The sequence below is a fragment of the Schistocerca serialis genome, chromosome 3, assembly GCF_023864345.2.
Source record: "Schistocerca serialis cubense isolate TAMUIC-IGC-003099 chromosome 3, iqSchSeri2.2, whole genome shotgun sequence".
In the NCBI taxonomy this organism is placed as follows: domain Eukaryota; kingdom Metazoa; phylum Arthropoda; class Insecta; order Orthoptera; family Acrididae; genus Schistocerca; species Schistocerca serialis.
In genome coordinates, this window is record NC_064640.1 from 136066261 (window position 1) to 136092054 (window position 25794).

General features: G+C 38.7%; 1 protein-coding gene across 1 annotated transcript in view; it reads left to right on the top strand.

Moving 5' to 3' along the window:
* LOC126469842 (membrane-bound transcription factor site-2 protease) overlaps positions 1-25794 on the top strand; it is a 47807-nt gene that overhangs the window by 15182 nt on the left and 6831 nt on the right. Inside the window, exons 4-5 of the mRNA XM_050097138.1 lie at positions 4982-5228; positions 18250-18430. Coding sequence (XP_049953095.1) covers positions 4982-5228; positions 18250-18430 — 428 coding nt within the window. The remainder of the gene's footprint in view (positions 1-4981; positions 5229-18249; positions 18431-25794) is intronic.

Below are 25794 nucleotides of genomic sequence, written 5' to 3' on the forward strand. Positions count from 1 at the left end.
ATGAGTGCACAAAAAGGTGTAAATAGTGATTATCATGGAGAACCTTAACACTTGCAGTACTTGTACAGGTCTTGATTACATGGTAACATCATGTTTCACTTTCTCCCTTTATTTATGCTGTAGATTCACATTATTCTGACCACTTCCTAGATGTGAGAACTACAGAATGTACATAGCTCATGAGAAACATAGTGTGATGTGCACTGTTGAAATAGGTACCTACGGAGACTGGCAGGCTATTTGTTCACATTTTTCTGACTGTTGCTTTAGACAGTGTAGCAATTTATCTGAGTTGCAAAAGGGGCGGTGACAAACATTTGGGCCAAGGAGTAAATATATTTGAAATAGTGAAATTTATAAACTTTTTCATTATGTCTGTGGTGAAAGTGCATCAAAAACAGACATAATGGTACCACTGTGAATAACTGCTGTGGAAACTATGAAACACTGTGTGCTGTTTATATCAACTAAAGTGGAGTGTGAAGTACAACTAGACTTCTACACTGGAATACCTCACTGCCCAGATATATCGTAGGACTGACAGACTCTTGTTTACCATAACAGCTTAGCAAATCTTACTGTGAATGAGGCCCCAAAGCATGATATTTACACCATTGTTAATGATGCTGCATCAGTTAACAAGACTATAAATTTGATTGCCAGTATCGAAGTTGGACCGCTGTTGATTGACAGTAATGACCTTGTCCAATGAGTCTCATTTATTTCCTTTAAGGGACTATAGACATTATCATAACCAGCAAGAAACAAACATTCTAAAGCTGTTTCTGAAGAAAAAAGGAAGAAAAAGACAATTTGGTCTTTTTCTAGAGGTAACAAATATTTTCATGGCATATCCTTAGAGCATTAATCTCCATGGGAAATATCATTAACTCATCAGTCGCGCCTTGTAGCAGTGACAGCAGCAGCTACCACCACCTGATGATGTCGAGCAGTTGCATCGAAGAAATATTGTACGATTTACACAATACGATCCGGCGGCAAACCCGAGAAGCGTATTTGCAACTCATTATTACTTGGCAAGGTGAAGTGACCATTGTGAGAACTTGATCATGTGACAAAGTACTGTCACATTCCATTATAAAACAGTGCACATTGTTAGCTCATAGTGTGAGTGCCAAAAGTTTTCATGGAGAAACGTTTGGTAGAAGCTGCGACAACTTACTGTTATTGGCCTCAATTTTAATGACATTGAGAATGAGAAAGGTGTGATGGTGCTGACAGAGAAGGTAACGGGAGGTGCAAAAAAATGTGGACAAGAAAAAATTAAAGAAGCCAGTGATGTGCAAATTACAGGAGGGGGGTCACCATGCAAGGTGTGGCAGGATTCAAATATTTGCCCCAAAGTAGAATGAGCGAAATGCTCACAATATATATTTTATTGATGATGTAGATAAATGTGGTATTAGGCAGCAATTGCTGGAATATTTCGAACAATACAGAAAATATTATCTTTGTAAAAATTTCACAGCTTTGTTCACATAGAACTGGAGTTCCAGGCTACTAAATAAACTCTAAGAAATAATTGTTCCATCTGTGGGATTTTATTTTAAAAGGTGCCAGAATGAATGATAACTATTTGTGGCTGAAAGAACATACTTGCTAAAAGGGCATATAACATTAATTTTCTTACAAAAAGTGAAGCATCCAAATTAAAGTGGTCAGTAGCTAATTTAGATGAACTGTGCATTCATATAAACAGCACTGTGAATAAATGTTGCCAAGCAACAGCATGTAGAGAGCATTGTCAAACAACTGTCTCAGCTAATGTTTCATTGTTGTGAATGCTGAATTTTCTTTCATGTTCGCTTGTCCTCTATGTCTATTACAGGAAAAATGTAAGACTATCATGTGGAAACTGAGAGAAGAAATTAAAAATATATAGAGATATGAAAAGGTGAACTTTTGACATTAATTAAGAAGCACCAACCCTCCCCTGTTTATTCCACTGACAAAATTTTGCAAGGAAACAGTTCTCTTCCCAACTCTGCCATACCATATGAACTTACATCCTTTAGAAATGGTCAGGAATCTTGCAAAGAATAAGATGTGTAGTCATAATATGTCAAGCATCACACGCTCTAACCCGAAAACATAATGGCTGATGCTTTTGCTGCTAATAGATGAATGTCATGTGTCTTAGAAGATAGATTAAGAAAAGACTAACCTACGTTTCTCGCATTTGTAGACCTAAAGAAAACTTTTGACAATGTTGACTGGAATACTCTCTTTCAAATTCTGAAGGTGGCAGGGGTAAAATACAGTGAGCGAAAGGCTATTTACAATTTGTACAGAAACCAGATGGCAGTTATGAGAGTCAAGGGGCACGAAAGGGAAGCAGTGGTTGGGAAGGGAGTGAGACAGGGTTGTTGCCTATCCCTGTATCTGTATATTGAGCAAGCAGTAAAGGAAACAAAAGAAAAATTCGGAGTAGGAATTAAAATCCATGAAGAAGAAATAAAAACTTTGAGGTTTGCCAGTGGCATTGTAATTCTGTCAGAGACAGCAAAGGACCTGGAAGAGCAGTTGAATGGAATGGACAGTGTCTTGAAAGGAGGATATAAGATGAACATCAACAAAAGCAAAACTAGGGTAATGGAACGTAGTCGAATTAAATCAGGTGATGCTGAGAGACTTAGATTAGGAAATGAGACACTTGAAGTAGTAGATGAGTTTGGCTATTGGGGAAGCAAAATAACTGCTGATGGTCAAAGTAGAGAGGATATAAAATGTAGATTGGCCCTGGCAATGAAAGTTATTCTGAAGAAGAGAAATTTGTTAACATTGTGTATAGATTTAAGTGTCAGGAAGTCTTTTTCTGAAAGTATTTGTATGGAGTGTAGCCATGTATGGAAGCAAAACATGGACAACAAATAGTTTAGACAAGAAGAGAATAGAATCTTTCGAAATGTGATGCTACAGAATAATGATGAAGATTAGATGGGAAGATCACGTAAGTAATGAGGAGGTACTGAGTAGAAACTGAGGAGAAGAGGAATCTGTGGCACAACCAGACTAAAAGAAAGGATCAGTTGGTAGCACACATTCTGAGGCATCAAGGGATCACCAATTTAGTATTGGAGGGAAACGTGAAGGGTAAAAATTGTAGAGGGAGACCAAGAGATGAATACACTAAGCAGATTCAGAAGGATGTTGGTTGCAGTAGTTACCTACTCGGAGGTGAAGAAGCCTGAACAGGATATAGCAGCATGGAGAGCTGCATCAAACCAGTCTCAGGACTGAAGACCACAACGATAACGTCACCTACCCTGGTGTAAGCCTTTCAATGTAAAACACTTCTTTGGTGACTTGTGCAGCAATTTTGCTGCTTTTATATTCAGGCAGCTTTTCAGTTGGCCTAACAAGGCTGAGTTAAACTCCTTCCAGGCCTTTCCACCCGAGAAAAAAATTAGGTGGTCACAGGGAATTGAACTCATGACCTCGATATTCCAGCAAAAATGAGAACTACTAGACCATGCAGTCAGTGTGCTTGTACTGTTTGGCTTTAGATTTTTGTGTTGTGACAGTATAAAACTACAAGGACCATATATCAGGTAAAAAAAGTGTGCGGTGACTATTGGATGAGAGAGAGTATGATGGATGAAGAAACTGAAAGTACAACAAAATCAGTCATATAAATACATCTGGAGCTGAAACAAGAGATGACAAAACAACATCAACAACTGTGGAAAACAGTGATATTGTGAGAGAAAGCAGTTTTGCTATACTGCCAGTGAAGTGTTGTGAGCAGCCAAGTTGAGATATACTGTCTCTCCTGTTTGTGTTCTTGTTCCCAATGGGCACTTCATTTAGAGGCATGTACAGACATGTATGTTGTGGTAGTGCTCCATTTGTAACTGGAGCATACACTGTTACTTCCTCCCCTTCCTGCTTCTTTGGCATAAATGCAGTGGTGCTGTCACCGTGGCTAGGTAACCAGGTCACTTTGACAGGTAATAGGTTACAAATTCATTTTCAGGGGTCATGTTTACCTCTACTCTACGATAATCTTTGCTGGGATTGATTTGATCTTTTGGCAGGTTGATGCACTATGTCAGCTGGCTAAATGCGTCTTCAGATAGTTTTAAGAGCAGGATTGTGTGTTTCAAAACACTTGGTCTCCGAATTCCACGTGTTTATTCAGCTGAGCTTCTGTGAGACCACCTTGAGGATGAAGTTTGCTGTGGAAATCCTCCAACATATACACTTCTGCGGCCACAGGAAGCACTGCAAGTAGCATGTCTCCAGGTTCTTGTGGGGACTTGACAGCACCAGCTTGAGTCACTTTTGACTCATTTAGCTGTATGCAACAGATGGCAATTACTCTCAATTGACAGCCGGCAGTTATAGTGTCACTACTGTGAAGTGCAGTGCCTGTTGAGAGACTTTGTGAATTTTTGGTACCCGCCAAGGGCTACACCGTACATGCTGATAACAGTCACTGTGACTTGCATGTCCCTAGTGAACAGACACTGTTTCTTCAGAAAAATCTGAGCAGGCACTTGCATTTAGCATGTGCTAGTTGTTGGGTGCTCACTTGGTATGTTTGACAAGTCACTTTTTTTTTTATTATAGAAACATCATACGAGTAGTTATTTTGGTTGAAGATGTAGTTAACCCCAAGTACTGCCAGCATATGACTCTTGGTTTATTAAAATGATACTTTATTTATCCCAGTAACTTCTCGGCGAGCTGAAGTACACTAGTCTTTCCCATGGAGGGTAAGTGAAGCTTGTAATCTCTAGCAGTTCCTATGTGATGAACATGTTGGTGCACTTGTGGCTTTTTAATGTAGGTGAAATTTTAGTACATAGTTTTTTGCACTTGTAGCTCCACAGAGTGATGAAGTGATTATTCATGGAATGTTTTCATTACCTCAATCATTTTTTCATATTGTGTGTGTATTTGTTATCTGAATGTGTAATAGTGCAGTTGCAAGTTTTGGTCATTTTCTCTCTTTCAGGGAAGATGTTCACATATCAGGCTGTGGCATAATCTTAATAGCTATTGTGCCATTAGCGTATGTTAATCTTAATTCAGATCAACTGGAATCCCTGTCTCCAAAGAGGCAACTACGAATTTTGTGTGCTGGTGTATGGCACAACATTGTCTTAGCAGTTTTTGCAGCTATATTCCTATGGCTGTTGCCACTGATTTTCTACCCAGCTTTTGATTCAGGCAGTGGTGTAGCAGTGCAGAACATCAGAGAGGTATTTGTCTGTTTACTGTTGATTTTTAAGCTCTCATACAATGGTAATTGTATCAAAAGGCAAATTAAATCGAGAAAAATGTTAAAATTACAAAGCGATAGAATGGCTGAGCAGTACTTACCTCTAGAGGGCAAAATTTCTAGTACTGGTGAGAGAGACACTGCAAGTGGAAAGTGAAAGCTAGGGATAGGTGATTTTTACTTGAAATGTTTCTGTCACCAGTAATAGGGACTCTGCATACTGAACTATGGTAAACTTGTTATAAGATTAGTAGAACATCAGTAACATCATAAACTCATTTCAACATTCAGTGTATATCATGTAGTCAGTATTGAGTTTCAAAGACCTGCAGTAAATTTTGCTAAAACTGATGTATGGTCTTTTTCGTAGTAAATCCACAACATTAGAAATATTGTACAATATAGGCAGACAGTAAAAGTCTTGCAATAAATGTCATGAATTTGCCACATCTTTGATAATGATTCACTTCATGTTTATTTTTGCATACTCTCTTTCTCACTGCAACCTTTAACTGTAATGTTGTTAAACCTTTTACAGTGTTAATATGGCACTACGTGTTGTATCAGGGTTTCAACACCCTGCTCTGAAATTAATTCTCCTTCTGCACCAAAAACTATTTGTTATCGATCAGCTTTATTTCAGATTCAAGCCACCATGAAAGAGTTATTGCTCCTACAGTTGCGTACCAACCGAAATGCAGTTATGTTGTGTCTCCCTGTTGTATTATAAACAACCAGTTACCAAAAATGGTTAATGATTGATGGATATGGATGAGAAAATATTTTGCGAGGACAGTTATAGCAATGAAAATTCATTTCACAAAATTATTCAGAGTACTGAAATCCTCCTCGTTGTACTTCATGACACTTTCTGTAACGCAGAGAATTTTATGGAAATTGACTTTGGCAGCAAAAGCCTACAAACTTTCTATGAAAATTCTTGGTAGGTTTTGCTGCAGGTTTCTGTGCTGTCCAGTTGTTTTCACTCTAGGTTTCTGTGCTGCCCAGTGGTAGCATTAGTATTTATCAATTGTTACAGTTTATATTCAGTTACCGGTAAACCTCAATTCTTTAAAGAATCAAACTCCCATGCGTAAAAAAGCTTCAAACGTCTGATCACTGTGCAAATGAGTTAATGTGTTAAATATTTGACTTTAAAAATGTAAGCAAGAAAAAGTTTAGGAAAGGTTTGAAATTGCACTTAAAAGTTTTTTGGAAGTCACTAAGTGCTCTTATTATGGAACACTGCCTAAACATAGTCTGGGTAATTTGCATTCCATTGTAAGCAAAAGCTAGTTTTTCCTGCATTTAAATGTTTATGACATTATGTCTCCTGAATTACGTGTTGTACAGTGATCTAATTTTGCAGGTACAGTAAGTGGTATATGTGGGTACTGGTGCTGTGGTATATGTGGGTACTGGCGCTGCAACCTGTGTTGCAAGTATAGTAGGCACTAAAGGAATAATAAACTAAAAAGTCGTGCATGATGCTGAAGTTTTACTTCATTAACAGTGAAAGAACTTTCTTCCTTTCATCATTTTGTGGGGGCTATCAGTAAGAAAAAGTTTTGGAAAGGTTTGTAATTATGTGTAAAGTTTATTAGAAGTCACTAAGTCCTCTCATCCTCAAATACTGGATGAATATAGTCTGGGTATTGCACCCCATCGGTTACACTGCCTCAAGACAAGCACACAGTTTCTAACTGTAATAATTGTGTTAAGCTTTAACATAAGATTATACGTCTTTATGAATAGCTTGTGATAGCTTTTTAAATTTGATCAACTATCACACAAAATATTGAAACTGAATTTTGTTTGCCCCTGTAACCAGTTAGATAGGCAACCTGCAACTAGGATAAGATTTTGGAATAGCAGTTAAGTAATATAGATACCTATCAGTCTTAAAATCTAAATCTTAGGAAGCTTGATTGTTTTTGATGTGAAGTCGAAGTGATGTTCTTAGAAAGGGAGTTTTGATTCCAATGAGTAACTTATGGCAATCATAAATGAACATTTTGCAGACCAATGGGAGAGTAAAGGTGATCTCCCCCTCACACACACACACACACACACACACACACACACACACACACACAGTAATTGTCCCAATGCTGGGGATCCACTTGGGTGAATAGTTGTATTAGGTGGAATGGGCGAGAGGAGCAAGGGGCTAAAGGACAAACGGGCAACAAGGGAAATGTATGGGAATGTGAAACCAGCAAGGTGGTGCAGTCAGGGATACTTTTGTGCAGAGCTGAGGTTCTTAGTGAACAGATAAAAATAGGGGTTGTGGATTTTTTTTGCATTGTACAGGATCTTGGAACGGAGTTTGTGGTAGCAAGACAGGGTCTGGAAGCTATGAGAGACTGGTAGGGTGAGTTCTCTGGGGATAGCACAGTGATTATCACACTAGGTTCAAATTTGGGAGAAAAGCGGTTCAAATGCCCATCTGACCATCCAGATTTTCTTGGTTTTCAAAAATCACAAAATGCAAATGCTAGGATTATTCCTTTGAAAAAGACGCTGCCAATTGACTGCTGCATCCTCCTCCCAAACTGATCTTGCACTCTTCTTCTTACCCATTCCAACCAATACAAATCCTTCTCACCAGGAGATCCACAGCAGTACTCCCCCATTGTTAGGTCTTTACAATATCAATTTATGACTTCCATAATCTTCTCATTGGAGTTAGAACTTCCATCAAAAAAATTCTTTGATTTGTGAATAGGCAGAAGCCGGAGGATACCAAATTTGATTAATAGAGTGTGTATGCCAACATTTAATACTACACATCCCAAAGTTTTCCATTGCTGAAGTAGCTTTGTGGTCAGGTACTTTGCCCTGGTTGAAATTTGTTTTTATTTTCTTTTAGCAGTCTAGGTCTCTTTGCACATATTTCAAAAGGTTCAAATGACTCTGAGCGCTATGGGACTTAACTTCTGAGGTCATGAGTCCCCTAGAACTTAGAACTACGTAAACCTAACTAACCTAAGGACATCACACACATCCATGCCCGAGGCAGGGTTTGAACCTGCAACCGTAGCAGTTGCGCGGTTCCAGACTGGAGCGCCTAGAACCACTCGGCCACTGCAGATATTTCTTCCACCTAGTTGCTCCAGAACACTTGCATAGTATTGGCCATGAAATCAACTACATGTGCATCCAAAACCACTGGCTTCCACATACTGCTGTGTTTAATGTTTCCTTTCTAGCGTGGAGTGATGGAGACACATCTTATCCAAAGTAAGAAATTGGTGCACAACTATACTGGAAAATTCATTTTTACATTTTCTCAACATTCAACTAATGTGGCATCCATCTTGTACAGTTCTTTCTCATAGTTGGTTCTCGATGTGAAATACAGTATAGTATTTCTTATGCTCAGCTATTTTATACGTCTTTAGTCATACAATACTACACTGTGCACTTTCTTACTGTGTTGAATTGATTTTGCGGTTTTCATATATCCTTCAGTTGGATCATCTACAAGAGATGCACAGCCACATTTGAATTCAGCCACATAGCTATTAACAGTTGAAAATTGAGGAGCAGATGCCTTATAAACCTTCACCAACTTTTTAGTGAATTTTCATTGGTCATAAACTGTTCAAAATGAAGAATTTTTGTTAGGGCACAGTGTTTCAGTATTTCCATGTGAACAAAATACACACAGCTCTACTTCTTTACAAACTTATGTAAGCAAACTTACTTCACAGATCAAGTAGACAGTTTCTTATGTACTGTGCAGGCATGGCATGCAACTCAATAGGTATGGGAAGGGGAGACTGGCAAAGCTTACAGGTGACAGTGTAGTGGGTGGTGGTGGGATTACTCATGAAAAATTCCTGTAGTAGTTGTTGTTAGAGCTGCACCTTTTTTAGATTGAAGTCAGCTGACAGGTGTACATGCTTAACCCTTTAACTGCTCTGGACGTGTTAACATGCGCGCCCTTGTACCTGTCCCTTTGTGTCCTCTGAATGTGTTTATGTGCGCCACCAGTCCTTCTACCTGGTACTCTGAATGTGTCTACATGTAGACACGTCCAGAGTACCAGGTAGAAGGACTGGTGGCATGCATAAACACGTTCAGAGCACACAGGGACAGGTACAAAGGCGTGCGCGTTAACATGTCCAGAGCAGTTGAAGGGTTAAAGGAAGTACCTCTAACTAAGGAATCACTTTCAGAGGACATCATGTTTCCAAGTAGAGAAGGCATTAGCATATTTCATCAAAATATAAGAGGTATTAGACATAAAGTTAGTGAACTGCTTATAGATGTTGAGTCTGAAATTATTGGTATATGGGAACACCACTTAAATGATTTGACAATTCAGAGGCTTCATTTACCAGGATACAGATTAGCTGGCTGTTTCTCAAGCTGTTCCTTGCAGAGTAGGGGAGTGGCCATGTACATAAAAAAACCTGTATTCCATTTGAGTCCATAGACATATATCACGGCACTACACTGAACAGATATTTGAATGTTGTACAGGGGGAGTTGAACTTGTTGTTGTTGTTGTTGTTGTTGTTGTTGTTGTGGTCTTCAGTCCTGAGACTGGTTTGATGCAGCTCTCCATGCTACTCTATCCTGTGCAAGCTTCTTCATTTCCCAGTACCTACTGCAACCTACATCCTTCTGAATCTGCTTAGTGTATTCATCTCTTGGTCTCCCTCTACGATTTTTACCCTCCATGCTGCCCTCCAATACTAAACTGGTGATCCCTTGATGCCTCAGAACATGTCCTACCAACCGATCCCTTCTTCTAGTCAAGTTGTGCCACAAACTTCTCTTCTCCCCAATCCTATTCAATACTTCCTCATTAGTTATGTGATCTACCCATCTAATCTTCAGCATTCTTCTGTAGCACCACATTTCGAAAGCTTCTATTCTCTTCTTGTCCAAACTGGTTATCGTCCATGTTTCACTTCCATACATGGCTACACTCCATACAAATACTTTTGGAAACGACTTCCTGACACTTCAACCTATACTCGATGTTAACAAATTTCTCTTCTTCAGAAATGCTTTCCTTTCCATTGTCAGTCTATCCTCTCTACTTCCACCATCATCAGTTATTTTGCTCCCCAAATAGCAGAACTCCTTTACTACTTTAAGTGTCTCATTTCCTAATCTAATTCCCTCAGCATCACCCGACTTAATTCGACTACATTCCATTATCCTTGTTTTGCTTTTGTTGATGTTCATCTTATATCCTCCTTTCAAGACGCTATCCATTCCGTTCAGCTGCTCTTCCAAGTCCTTTGCTGTCTCTGACAGAATTACAATGTCATCGGTGAACCTTAAAGTTTTTATTTCTTCTCCATGGATTTTAATACCTACTCCAAATTTTTCTTTTGTTTCCTTTACTGCTTGCTCAATATACAGATTGAGCAACATCGGGGAGAGGCTAAAACCCTGTCTCACTCCCTTCCCAACCACTGCTTCCTTTTCATGTCCCTTGACTCTTATAACTGTCATCTGGTTTCTGTACAAATTGTAAATAGCCTTTCGCTCACTGTATTTTACCCCTGCCACCTTCAGAATTTGAAAGAGAGCATTCCAGTCAACATTGTCAAAAGCTTTCTCTAAGTCTACAAATGCTAGGAATGTAGGTTTGCCTTTCCTTAATCTAGCTTCTAAGATAAGTTGTAGGGTCAGTATTGCCTCACGTGTTCCAATATTTCTACGGAATCCAAACTGATCTTCCCCATGGTCGACTTCTACCAGTTTTTCCATTCGTCTGTAAAGAATTCGTGTTAGTATTTTGCAGCTGTGACTTATTAAACTGATAGTTCGGTAATTTTCACATATGTCAACACCTGCTTTCTTTGGGATTGGAATTATTATATTCTTCTTGAAGTCTGAGGGAATTTCGCCTGTCTCATACATCTTGCTCACCAGATGGTAGAGTTTTATCAGGACTGGCTCTACCACGGCTGTCAGTGGTTCTAATGGAATGTTGTCTACTCCCGAGGCCTTGTTTTGACTCGGGTCTTTCAGTGCTCTGTCAAACTCTTCACGCAGTATCGTATCTCCCATTTCATCTTCATCTACATCCTCTTCCATTTCCATAATATTGTCCTCAAGTACATCTCCCTTGTATAGACCCTCTATATACTCTTTCCACCTTTCTGCTTTCCCTTCTGTGCTTAGAACTGGGTTTCCATTTGAGCTCTTGATATTCATACAAATGGTTCTCTTTTCTCCAAAGGTCTCTTTAATTTTCCTGTAGGCAGTATCTATCTTACCCCTCATGAGATAAGCCTCTACATCCTTACATTTGTCCTCTAGCCATCCCTGCTTAGCCATTTTGCACTTCCTGTCGATCTCATTTTTGAGACATTTGTATTCCTTTTTGCCTGCTTCATTTACTGCATTTTTATATTTTCTCCTTTCATCAATTAAATTCAATATTTCTTCTGTTACCCAAGGATTTCTACTAGCCCTCGTCTTTTTACCCACTTGATCCTCTGCTGCCTTCACTACTTCATCCCTCAGAGCTACCCATTCTTCTTCTACTGTATTTCTTTCCCCCATTCCCCCATTCCGGTCCCTGAAACTCTGTACAACCTCTGGTTCTTTCAGTTTATCCAGGTCCCATCTCCTTAAATTCCCATCTTTTTGCAGTTTCTTCAGTTTTCATCTACAGTTCATAACCGATAGATTGTGGTCAGAGTCCACATCTGCCCATGGAAATGTCTTACAATTTAAAACCTGGTTCCTAAATCTCTGTCTTACCATTATATAATCTATCTGATACCTTCTAGTATAGTGAAACTAAACTTCTAATTTTTGTTGTTTATAGGTCCCCTAACTCTGACTTCAGAGCATTTCTGCTCAAGCTAGAGAGGATTCTTGAGTCACTTTATAGGAAGTACCAGAAATTAATTATATGTAGTGACATCAATATTAATTTTGTGTATGATTGTGCAAGAAAAAGGGTGTATGTAGAGCTCCTAAATTCATATGAACTGACGCAGCTGTGTTTTTTCCAACTAGGGTGCAGGGGAATGGTAGTGCAGCAATAGACAATATTTTTATTTATGCTTCATTACTCGATGGGCATTCTGTTAGTGAAAGGCTGAATGGCATTTCAAACCATGATGCACAAATTTTAACACTAAAAGGATTTTTTAGTCAAACAAATGTCACATATAATTACAAACTATGTACAAAAGTTATTCCAACGGCAATTGAGAGTTTTTTAAACTTCATCAAGGAACAAGAGTGGCAGTATGTTTATAGTGCTGATAACACAGATATGACAAGTATAGTGCTTTCCTTAACACATTTCTCATGCTCTTTGTTTTCCATTAGAACGTTCTAAACAGGGTACTAGCAGTAAAAGGCAGTCTGTGTGGCTGACTAGTGGGATAAGGATATCATGTAGAAAAAAGCGGGAATTATAACAAAACGTTAGAAGTAGCCACAATCAAGCTACAGTAGCCCATTACAAACAGTACTGTAAGGTGCTTAAAAATGTTGTTAGGAAGGCAAAGAGTATGTGGTACACAAATAGACTATCTAATTCACAGGATAAAATTGAAACCATATGGTCAGTCATGAAGGAGGCAGCCACAAGATCGACGATATAAAGTCAGTTCATAGTAAAAATATGTCTGTTACTGTTAAATCAGATACATGTGCAGTATTTAACAATCATTTTCTAGGCACTGCTGGTGAATAAAATTAAAATTTAGTTTCTACAGGGAATCATATAACTCTCTTGGAAAATGCCTTTCTGTGATTGATGTCTGAAATACTCCTCTGTGAGACAGACGAGGGGGAGATTGAGTCAATAATTAAATGACTGAAGACTGAGGACTCTCATGGGTATGATGGAGTGCCTAGCAGAATATTAAAGTACTGTGCTGCACATGTTAGCTCTGTATTTTACCACATTTGTAATTTTTCCTTAAGGTTGGTTGTGTTGGGGAAGGAGACCAGACAGCGAGGTCATCGGACTCATCGGATTAGGGAAGGACAGGGAAGGACGTCGGCCATGCCCTTTGAAAGGAACCATCCCGGCATTTGCCTGGAGCAATTTCGGGAAATCACGGAAAACCTAAATCAGGATGGCCGGACGCGGGATTGAACCGTCGTCCTCCCGAATGCGAGTCCAGTGTCTAACCACTCCCCAGTGTCTAACCACTGCGCCACCTCGCTTGGTTTTTCCTTAAGGAATGGACAGTTTGCTGAATGATTAAAGTACTCAATAGTAAATTCGCTTTGCAAAAAGAGAGAAAGGGATAATGTAGAATATTTTAGACCTATTTCTATGCCATCAAGGTTGCTAAAGTTATTGAAAAGGCTGTGTATGTAAGGATAATTGATCATTTTATATTATACAATTTGCTATCAACTGTACAGTTCGGCTTTAGAAGTTGTTTAACAAATGAAAATGCTATATTCTCTTTTCTCTGTGAGATACTGGATGGGTTAAACAAAAGGTTTTGAACACGAGGCATACTTTTTTGATTTAACTAAGGCATTTGATTGTGTTGATCACAAAATATTGCTCCAGAAGTTGGATCATTTCGTAATACTGGGAGCAGCTCACAATTGGTTCACCTCTTACTTTAGCAACAGACAGCAAAAGGTCATTATTCACAGTGTTCAGAATGGGGTCTGAGAGGGGAACAGTCAAATGGGGGAGGTGCCTCAGGGATCAGTGTTGGGGCCACACCTGTTCCTTATTTATATAAATGATATGCCCTCTAGTATTATGGGTAACACTAAAATATTTCTGTTTGCTGATGACACTAGCCTGGTAGTAAAGGATGCTGTGTGCAAACATAGGCTCTGTATCAAATAGTGCCGTTCATGACATAATTTCATGGCTTGTAGAAAATAAACTAACGCTAAATCACAGTAAGACTCGGTTTTTACAGTTTCTAACACACAATTCAAGAAATCCTGACATTTTAATTTCACAGAATGGACATATGATTAGTGGAACTGAACAGTTCAAATTTCTGGGTGTTCAGTTAGGTAGTAAACTGTCATGGGAAGCCAACATTCAGGATCGTGTTCAAAGACTTATAGCTGCCATCTTTAAGGTTTTAATGGTATCTGAAGTAAGTGATCATTTGATATGAAAATTAGTCTACTTTGCTTATTTTCATTCGCTTATGTCATATGGTATTATATTTTGGGGTAACTCTTCCCATTCTAAAAAGGATATTTTTGGCTCAGAAACAGGTATTTTGACATAGCCCCCCCCCCCCCTCTCTCTCTCTCTCTCTCTCTCTCTCTCCCTCCTGCATTTGGGTTGCACTTCCTTAACTCTTGTGCAGAAAGGTGTGCAGTATACTGCTGAATCCATTTTCGATAAGCTACCACAAGGATTCAAAAATCTTAGTAGTAATCCATGCTCTTTCAAATTGAAACTGAAGAGTTTCGTCATGGATCACTTCTTCTATTCTGTTGAGGAGTTCCTTGAAAAATTAAGCTGATTCATATGTTGTATTGTTGAGTGCGTTTACTTAAACTTATAGCTTGACTTTTTTGGGTTCATAAATACTTTATTTTATCTGTTATTACTTTTACGTTGTAATTTCATGTACTGACATGTTCCATGACTTTGGAGATTTGCTCCTCAATTTTGTCCTACAGAACTTGACATTTAAATAAATAAATTCACTAGGGTGACAAAAGTCATGGGATATCTCCTCCTTTTGCCCAACATAGTGCAGCAACTCAACATGGCATGGACTCAACAAGTCGTTGGAAGTTCCCTGCAGAAATACTGAGCCGTGCCACCTCCATAGTCATCCATAATTGCAAAAGTGTTGCCACTGCAGGATTTTGTGCACAAACTGACCTCTTGATTGTGTCCCATAAATGTTCGATGGGATTCATGTCTGGTGATCTGGGTGGCCAAATCATTCACTCAAACCGTCCAGAATGTTCTTCAAACCAATTGTGAACAATTATGGCCCAGTAACATGGCTCATTGTCATCCATAAAAATTCCATTGTTGTTTGGAAACATGAAGTCAATGAATGCTAAATGGCAAATGGTCTTTAAGCTGCCAAAAATAACAATTTACAGTCACTGACTCAGTCCATTACCTTCAGTCACAGCCCTCACCATTATGGAGCCACCACTAGCTTGCACAGTGCCTTGTTGACAACCTGGGTCCATGGCTTTGTGGGGTTGGTGCCATAGTCAAACCCTACCATCAGCTCTTACCAATTGAAATCAGGGCTCATCTGACCAGGCCATGGTTTTACAGTGGTCAAGGGTGCAACCGATATGTTCACGAGCCCAGGAGAGGACTGCAGGTGATTTCATGCTGTTAGCAAAGGCATGCACGTTAGTCATCTGCTGCCATAGCCCATTAATGTCAAATCTCGCCACACTGTCCTAATAGATACATTTGTCATATATCCCACATTGATTTCTTTGGTTATTTCACACAAAAAAACACTGCTCTCAATCATGAATGGATCTCAGAATATTGAATTCCCTAATGATTTCCAACATGGAATGCCCCATGTGCCTAGCTCCAACAGCCATTCCACATTCAAAGACTGTTAATTCCCATCATGTGGCCATAATCTCACTGGAAACATTTTCACGACTCAGCTGAGTACAAATGACAGCTCCGACAATGCACTGCCCTTTCGTACCTTGTGTACGTGATACTACCTTCATCTGTATGTGTGTGTATCACTATACTGTGACTTTCATCACCCCAGTGTATGTCAGTGTAGCAGAAAGAAGATGTAATTGATGTAAATGGTGTCATACCAAAAACATTTCTCTTGAAAGAATTAAAAACTTTTATGAGACAGTATTTCTGGTAAGTACTTACCATCAGAAAGAGAACTGTGTAGTACTGCTAATAGGCACACATTAAAGTACACACACACCATCCTAGCTTTTGTAACTGTTAATTCCTTCCTTGGGGAGGAAGGGGGGATAGGCTGGGGAAGGTTAAAAAATTGACAGGTCTCTCAGACCACAGAATGAGAGCCACCTTTCCATTGTGAGGATGAGGGGAAACAAAGATGAAGGGACAGGCAGTAGAGGGAGTAGAGAGCCAAGAGACCACCAAGCAAATTAAAAATATTGTTAGCCAAAGAAAGAGGTGAAAAAATTGCTAAACACTGAAAAAAGTTTCTAAACATGGGAAGAGGTCAGTGTATATAGAATAAAATGTTACTGAAGACTGAAAAGATTGCTCCATACCAAAAAAGCTGGCAGGTAAGAATAGCAGCCAGCACACAGATGAAACAAAATTAGGATGCTGAAAAGGTGGTTAATTGTATCAAAAGAAAGAGTCATTTGAGATAGCAAAAATTTTTGCGAGTCAGAATTGCTGGCAAGTACAGGGTGGCGCAGGGAAACGGGAAATTTCGAAATAACGTCATTTCCATGAATAAATTCATAAAACTAGTAATTTATTAACGAAAGTGAATGTATTCAGTATGCCATTATTGAGTATGTCTTTACAATCAAAATGTCCAAAATTGTCTCTTTACTTTTTAAAGATGATATCGGAAAGATGTGCTCCCATTCGGCGTTCACACTCTAACAGCCTGTTATGAAAATTCTGGAATGCACGGTGTAGCAAATCTTGGGGAATGGCAGTGATTTCGTTTTCGATGTTCTCCTTCAGTTCATGGATTGTTGCAGGACGTGTACGGTACACCTTGCCTTTAAGATATCCCCACAGGAAGAAATCGCACACACTAAGATCAGGGGATCTCGCAGGCCATGCAATGTCACCGTTACGTGAAATAATGCATCTTCCAAACAATTGACGAAGTGCTGCCATCGATTGTCGAGCAGTGTGTGACGTGGTTCTGTCCTGCTGAAACCACATGTTTTCGACGTTAAGATTAAGCTTGTATAGTCTCGGTGTAAAGAATGTTTGAAGCATTTAAACATATCGAGCGGATGTTACTGTCACTGCACTACCATCTTCACGTTCAAAAAAATAAGGGCCAATAACACCATGACATGATACAGCACACCATATTGTGACCTCGGCGCTATGTAGTGGTCGCTGGTGAAACTCACAAGGATTGTCTTGTGCCCAATAACGAAAATTCTGTTTGTTCACGAATCCGTTCATGTGGAAATGGGCTTCGTCTGATACCCATAAGTTACCAAGGAAATTCGCATCCTCGTTGATTTTAGCCAATATCTGGCTACTAAACTCCATACGTGACGCTGGGTCTTGTTCATGTAAGTGTTGCACTATCTGCAACTTATAGGGATGGAAGTCTAATTTGTGCAGTATTCTTTGTAAGCTTCGTCGCTTAATCCCTAGCGAAGATGCATGCTGTCGAACGGAGCGGTGAGGACTTCTCTTGATTGCAGCTCTAGCAGCTGCAATGTTCTCTGGAGTACGTACCGTTGGAATGCCACCTGGAGGTTTCTTTTTCAAGGCAGATCCTGTTTCTTCAAAATTACGCACCCACGTTGTAATCACATGCACAGATGGGACACGTCCATGACGTCCAAGCTGGTAATGCTGTCGAAATGTTCTCTGCGTGGCAGTCGCACTATCACCATTTTTGTAAAACGCTCTCACAGCTACTGCATGTTCTGCACCAGTCCAATTCTCCATGATTACTAAATGGCAATCCGTTCACATCAATTGTGCAAAGTTTCGAACATCTGCCGGCACTACAGTGCTGCCAACTGTAACGTTCAAAATTTCCCCTTCCCCTGCGCCACCCTGTACTTACCTTCAGGTGGTAAAATTTCCTCTCATCATTGCAAAACTGCATTTAATGACCTACATTGTCCAGTGTGTCCATAAGCATTCCTATAAAAGTCTCATAGTTGATGCAAATGCTTAAAATTAAAAGCAGATGTAGTGACATGAAGTAACGCTCGTAAAGTATCCTTGTTTTTTTTTTTTTTCCCTGTATCAGAAGTTATGCAGTTTGATGTAGTTCCAAATAAAATGTATGTTTAATTTTTAGACATCTGTCTTATATTTTATGCATTGGGTACATGTTTTTATATATCAATTGTTTTAGGATTCTGCACTCATGGGGCCAACTGGACTGAAAGTTGGAGACAGGGTGGTGGCAATAAATCAGTGTGAAGTTTTGGATTCAGAGACTTGGTATCACTGTACTTTATTGGCAATCAAACAACCAAGTCCTGGATATTGTATATCAGCTGAGTTGGTCAAGGAACATGATGAATCTGTGCCAGGTAACTCCTACGATGTAGCTTATTGTTGTCACATGAAAAGTTTTCAATTGTTGACCCTCTATTCCAGAACTGTAATTATTTATCTGTGATATTTTTGTAAAACATATTAATCAGTTATTAATTTTGAGCCAGATACTTGTTATTGACATTCCCAGTAAATGAAGTATTTCAACAACTGTGTTGAATGGATGGAAAATCAAACTTGTGCGTGCGATGACTTGCTGACATTGCAGGATATGCTGCAATCTACTCACCTTGTGCAGTCATTCATGGCTTGTGTTTGCTTCCTTGATGAAGTCTAGAGCTGTTGAACTGCTAAAAAAAGTATTAACACAGTGCTGCAGAAGCACCCAGGAGCAATTATCGCCTAGGCATAACAATATATTGGTAATAGGCAGACTTAACTGGACTCAGGGGCACCCCAAATAGTTGAAAAGGAAAATTCTATTGAGGAAACTAAAATTACAAGGACGTAGAATGGCTGGTCAGTTCTTGTCTTCAAGAAGTCAAATTCTGAGTACTATCTGATAGAAAAAGTGTATTTCCACTTTTATAGGAAGTATTAGGAATTTTACCTCCTCATGGTAAATATGATTCTTTGGTACTCTTATTTTAAGATGTCTAATAATTTTTGTGCTAGAAAGTTTGGAGAGAACGTAGGAAAAAGGGGGGCGGGGTGAGGAAAAGAAGTGGCCGCAGGTGAGGTAGGTTGTGGATCATGATGTTAAATAAAGTGAATAATGTTAATTCACTTGCCGAACAAGCTAGTGGACCTACCTCAGTTGGACTCTTCATTCTTCAGTAATGTCCAGGTACTGTCACAAGACAAAAGCAGTTAATATGGATATGAATAAACAATTTGGATGTTCTTGCTATTTATAGCATTGATAGTTTTATGTTAGTGTCAACAGGCTGTTGTTTTTGGTGTTATCTTTATCAGCTCTTATCACTGTGTTGACTTATCTCTTAAAATTAAATTATATTTAGTGATGCAAATTTTCAGGAAGAAATATCTTGACAGTAGCCAAGTACAACTATATGCTCTATGTAATTTTTATCATTATTATTTCTATCCCTTCACTTGCCTCATAAGTCTTGAGATTGAAATCTACTGCTGGCTTGTTACTAACATTTGAGGGGGTAAACAGAAACAAGGCGAACATGAAAAATGATTCTTTGTCGATAAAGTGCTTGGTCACTTTTCATCTTTGTATGACAATTTTAATTTTCTTACCAGAGTTGTCATTGAACCATGAGCAACTGTAATTATATCCTGTTATTCTTTATATGGGGTGGTTATAATTAAACTTGAGAGGGCCCTCATGAAAAACGAGTGATCGTAGGACAGCGAAATTTTGTTCAAATGGTTCAAATGGCTCTGAGCACTATGGGACTTAACATCTGAGGTCATCAGTCCCCTAGAACTTAGAACTACTTAAACCTAATTAACCTAAGGACATCACACACATCCATGCCCGAGGCAGGATTCGAACCTGCGACCGTAGTGGTCGCGCGGTTCCAGACTGAAGCGCCTAGAACGGCTCGGCCACACCAGCCAGCCGAAATTTTGTGGGAAGATTTGTAAGGACATGCAGAAGAGAAATAATGAATAAATCAGTGAAAGAAACACATTTTATTTTCTGTTTAAGAAGGTAATATCTGTTAATTGTGTACCATGTTTACGTTCCAGGTTATAAAAATTGCTCAGTGCAACAACTGTCTGCATATACAACAGCCTGGAACTGCACTAGAGATTGCTCTACTGCAGGCCAAAACAATGGTGGACCACAAAATGTTCAGCAGTTGTGACACAGCTCGTACACTGCTTGAAGCTCACACATTGCATCCAGCATTCTCAGCCATTCCAACAGTAACTTCTTCAACAGTTTGTGGTGGAGCTGGCCATCAACCTCTTCCAGGGGAAATTCCCAAATTGCCAGTTAATTCAAACTTCCAAACTGTGTTCTTCAAGCCCAGTGTGGAAAGAGGACGTCTCTGTATTCCTTTAATGCATTGTTACTCGCGAAGAGCAGCAGCACTATTGCTATTGTTTTGACAAAACTGCTTTGCGAATAAAGCCTTGCTCACCTTGTCTACTTCTATGTTGACTGCCTGTAACTGTAATGCATACTGATGCTTCTGTTTCAACCGTGCACTGTCATCTTTGCTATAAAGTTGGATATCCGTACGGTAAATAGTTTCCCTTCTACACTGGCTCAAGTAGCAAAAGTTTAAATATCATCACACTGTGTTGTCTTCCACTGATATGATTAAGCTTGCTTCTGGTTTTCCAAGATGTTCATTTGTGCTGCTCCAGGGGAACAGTTTTATGCAACAGTCCTCTTCACAACCTGATGATGATTCCAGTTTAGGAGCAATTTCTATACATTACTTTTCCCATATTGCTGTAATTTTCCTTGAATCTTGAAGGCCAGCATACTTTAAAATACCGAGAGCCATGCTACATAAAATAGCATGATAAGTCTTCATAATAGCTGCTTCATTTCAGGACAGCAGCAATCTGCCCAGCCATTAATAAAGGTTTTTCGACAATTGCTCCTTAAAATTTTGGAACGCTCACTTTACAGATTTCTGAACCATTAAGAGGTTTTCACCCTGCATATTCAGGTGCCTGGGTGTCACAAAGTTTGACTAAGTGAAAAATAAGCTTCACTCAAAGCATGAGCATAGAGTCAGGAAAAGTCACTCATGTGAAAAACTGCTCACTTTGCAGACAGTAGATGTTGATGGATGGCTAGAGTCATTGGATGGTGAATGTTCTACAGAAATGAAAGTAATATTGATTTTGCCCCAAGGGAGCATATGTTCTCAATATATGTAAATGGTATATCAGATACGGTCCGAGGCACTATAAGATTGTTTGCCAACAATGCTCTTCCCTGCAAGGATAAAAAAAAAAAAAGTTGACATGTTCCACATCCACGAGAATCTCCTCAACATGGATCTATGGAACGAAAAACTAATCTAATCATTGGACAATCATAAGGAAATGGAGAAAGACATGGGCAAAGTTTCCACTTGATGTAACAAATGTTAGCTGTTTGTAAATGTTGATTAATGCAAGAAAATGCTTATAACAAAGGGAAAGAACCAAATAGTACCCAAGATTAGTAGTGAACATATGAAATTGGACGAACATCTAATATCAGTATTAACAAAGGAGAATAGAGGAATTTTATTTGTGGTAAGATGCTAGTGCAATGAATTCTAGTGTATTGTTTCAGTGTTTGGATCCCTAATAAAGGTGGCATGGCAATAGACACTGAATGAATTTAGAGACACACTGCTGGGTTCATAATGGTTCATATAACTACATAAATGTAAGAGAAATGATCAGAGAACTTAAATCAGAAGGTGACATTCTTATAAGGAATTCATTGGGTTAATTTAAATAACTTTTATTCAGATAAAGTAGTGTGACCATTATGCTACCACCATATAAGATGAGGTAGATTATGTTATGCATAGAGATATTCAGATGGTTATTTTTCTGTTGCTCATTATGCAAATGGAATATGACGGAAAAGCAATAGCATTGGTACAAAGTACCCTCTGCCATGCACTGTACTTTGCCTTGAAAAATATATATGTAGATGCAGGAAAATAAACATGCAAGGGAATGGATGGAAGTGACAGCACATTAAGAGAAATAAGCACATCACCAGAAGCGACAACAACTTTATGCGAAAACTGTCCTCCATTACACTGATTAATTGAGGTTAGAGAGAATATGTAAATGACAGGTCTCGAACTGATAATGTACTTGAAGGTTGTAGTGGGAAACACCCAACTGAATTCTGCATCAATATATGACATATGCTATGAAAGGAGATATGCCTAAACTGTGAGGACTTGCAGGTAGAAGAGGTTGACAGTTTTAAATTCTCAGTGTTATAGAACTGCTGAAACTTCTAAATAAAACCATACTTTCAGTGTGAATGTGTCAGACATAGGTGACATGAAAAAAATAGACATACTATGCTTACTTTGATTTCATAATGGCATACTGTGTAATTACAATTATTTCTGGTTTTAACTCAAAAAAATCCTGTGGAAAACTCTTTAAATTACTGTGTGTACTTACTACTATATCTCAGCATATGTATTACTCAGTAAAGTTTCTTTCTGTAACAGACAGTTCATAAAACCCATACTAAGATTTAGAACAGGTGACATAAAGACTTACTTTGGTCCAGAAAGGTGTCCATTTTTCAGTCCCACTGATTTCCAGTAATTTTCCAGTAACTATAAAAAGTTGAGGCACAAATAAAATACTGTTTAAGAGGAGCCTGAAGGACATACTGGTGGCCAACTCTTTCTACTTCATCAACAAATTTATTAACGGTGCATATTGATGTATGTGTTACCAATAGTATCACATAATGTGAGTGCCATGTAATTTACAAGTTATGCACAACTGATGGAATATAACTGTCATAACTGTCCTTCATCACAGCGCTCTCTCTCTCTTTATCTCTATCACACACACACACACACACACACACACACACACACACACACACACGGAACACTGCATGCATTTGGTGAGTAGTGATCATTATACATATTAATGTGTCTATATTCGCATGTTTGTGCAACTGTAGCATTAAATTGTAAACAAAAATGAGCCATTTTTAAAGCTTGGTTCCCATCCTCGAGGGCCACTTGTCTAAGTACCTGTTGAATGAGTAGTAAAGCAGAGCGTATTGATTCTGTGTAAAATATGCACTCTATGTTCTGTTTTAATTACATGTCCCAAATCCATGAGGATCTCATAACTATAGTGCAGGGATTGGCAGTACACCATAAATGTAAATAAATGTAGCATGTTACACAGATACAAATATTGAGAGACCCATTACAGTTCAAGCCTGCTGTTGCTGAGTGGGTTCAGACAGAACAGATCCTGTGCAGATAACCTCCTTATTTTACTACAGATCATGGAGAAACATAACAACAGGGAATGAGCTACACACTGCCTTTGTAGATTTAGCAGAAGCTTATGATACAGTTCCTAGAGCAAAACTGTAGGAAGCTGTGAACAATATAGATATGGATGACCATCCTTTACAAATTGGTATTGAAATGTTCAGAACTAGTAAGGTACAGGTAAAAAGAGTGTCAGAATTATCAGAACCTGTTAATGTTACAAAATGGCTAAGACAAGGTTGCATTCGATCACCCACATAGACCTAGACATAGAAATGGCTCTTCAAAGATGGAAGAATAGCTGTAGAGAAATGCGATGTACAGGTGTTTGTGTTATTTTCTCTGGTGATGAGGTCATTCTAAAATAAGATGAATACAGTCTTGAATTCCTGGTATAACATTTGTATCAGGAATATGACAAATGGGAACTACAGATAAGTGTAACAAAAATTTAATATCTGGAGGTGAATAGGGGCACTGGTTTTGAAGTACACATTAATGATGAAGGAGTTATGAGACTGATAGAGAAATTTATATACCTAGGGACATGTATTGATGAAAGTGGATTGGGTAATGCAGAAATAAAATGGAGAATATAGCAAAACAGAAAAGTAATAGGGTGTATAAATTCTTGTTGGCGGGTCAAGAACATTTCTAACAACAATAAGAGAGGAGTGCCTAAGCCAGTGATTGAATCTGTCCTATGCTATATATCAGAACTATAGATTTTAAATGCTGACCTCAAAAGAAGACTAGTAGCTGTAGAAATGGGTTATTTACAAACGAGGGCCAGGGAGCTGAACGGGATGCTCTAGACACTGGCAAAATCTTACATAAGTGTTGTTCCAGTAAATGCTATTGGTAGGTGGGGATACACTACACATGGCCTGCACCTGAATAGGATGGGGAAAAGTAAGTTAGCTTCTCTATTAGCAGAAACTGTAAGGGGGTCCACAGTCACACAAGGGGTGATCCCTGTGGTTAATGGGTCCAGGCAGACAGGTTTTTTAGGTTAAAGCCAAAGTCCAGACAGTTGACAATCAAGATAAATAGAATAAAAGAAACTTCACGTACATTTAATTGGGGTAAAGCTAAGGGCAGTATCAACATACTCCACCAAAATATCAGGGGAATAAAAAATAAAGTAGATGAGCTGTCAGTGTGTTTAGATGAGATTGATATTATCTGTCTGTCTGAACACCATGTAACTGTGGGCATGGATAGTGTCACTATAAGTGGGTATAATTTAGGATCTTACACTTGTAGATCTAGGATGAATAACGGAGGAGTTGCCATTTTCATAAAACAAGGGTATAAAAGCAAAACTGTAGAAGTAAGCAAATTTTGTGTTGATCAACACTTTGAGGTTTGTGCATGTGAACTTCAGCTATATAATGTAGTATTGATATTAGCAACAGTCTACAGGTCCCCATTAGGAGACAGGGAGCTGTTCATAAAAAAGTTTGACTCCCTATTATGCTGTCTGTCAGAAAAAAGAATGAGTTATTAATCTGTGGTGATTTCAATGTAAACTTTCTAAGTAATTCTGATAGGAAAAGTGAACCAGAAGTGTTATTAACAACATATAACTTAGAATCAGTGATCAATTTCCCTGCATGTATAGCTCAGGACAGTAGCACGCTAATACCAGGTGTACTGGTATGAAATGAGCATTTTTTGTGAAAATGAAACACTAATTTTGAATTGAAAAGTAAAAACATTTTATTCAAAGTACTGACCATTGCTTTCTATACATTTTGACCACCTTTCTGGCAATTTGTGGACACCATGCCAATAGAAATGTTCGTCTTTTGAAGCAAACCAATCAGACACTCAATTTTCAACTGCTTCGTAGGAATCAAAGTGTTCCTCAGCCAATGCGTGTCCCATTGATGAAAACAAATGGTAGTCGGAAGGGGCCAGGTCTGGTGAATACGGCAGGTGGGGTAGCAACTCCCAGCCAAGTGTTTTGATTGTATCCTGAACCAGTTTTGCTTTGTGTGCAGGTGCATTGTAATGTAAAAAAATTATTTTGCCATGTCTTCTGGCCCATTCTGGTCTTCTTTCGATCAATGCATAGTTCAAATTGATCATTTGTTGTCTGTAGCGATTAGTATTCACAGTTTCACCAGGTTTTAGAAGCTCATGATACACTACATCTTTCTGATCCCACCAAACACAGAGTATTGTCTTCTTGCCAAATCGATCTGGTTTTGCAGTAGATGTTGATGGTTGTCCCAGATTAACCCATGATTTTTCTCATTTAGGAGTCTTAAAATAAATGCATTTTTCATCGCCAGTAACAATTTGATGCAAAATTGATTTCTTTCATGTCTTTGAAGCAAAATTTGACAAATGGTTTTTCGGTTTTCCATCTGTCTTTCATTAAATTCATGTGGCACCCATTTTCCACA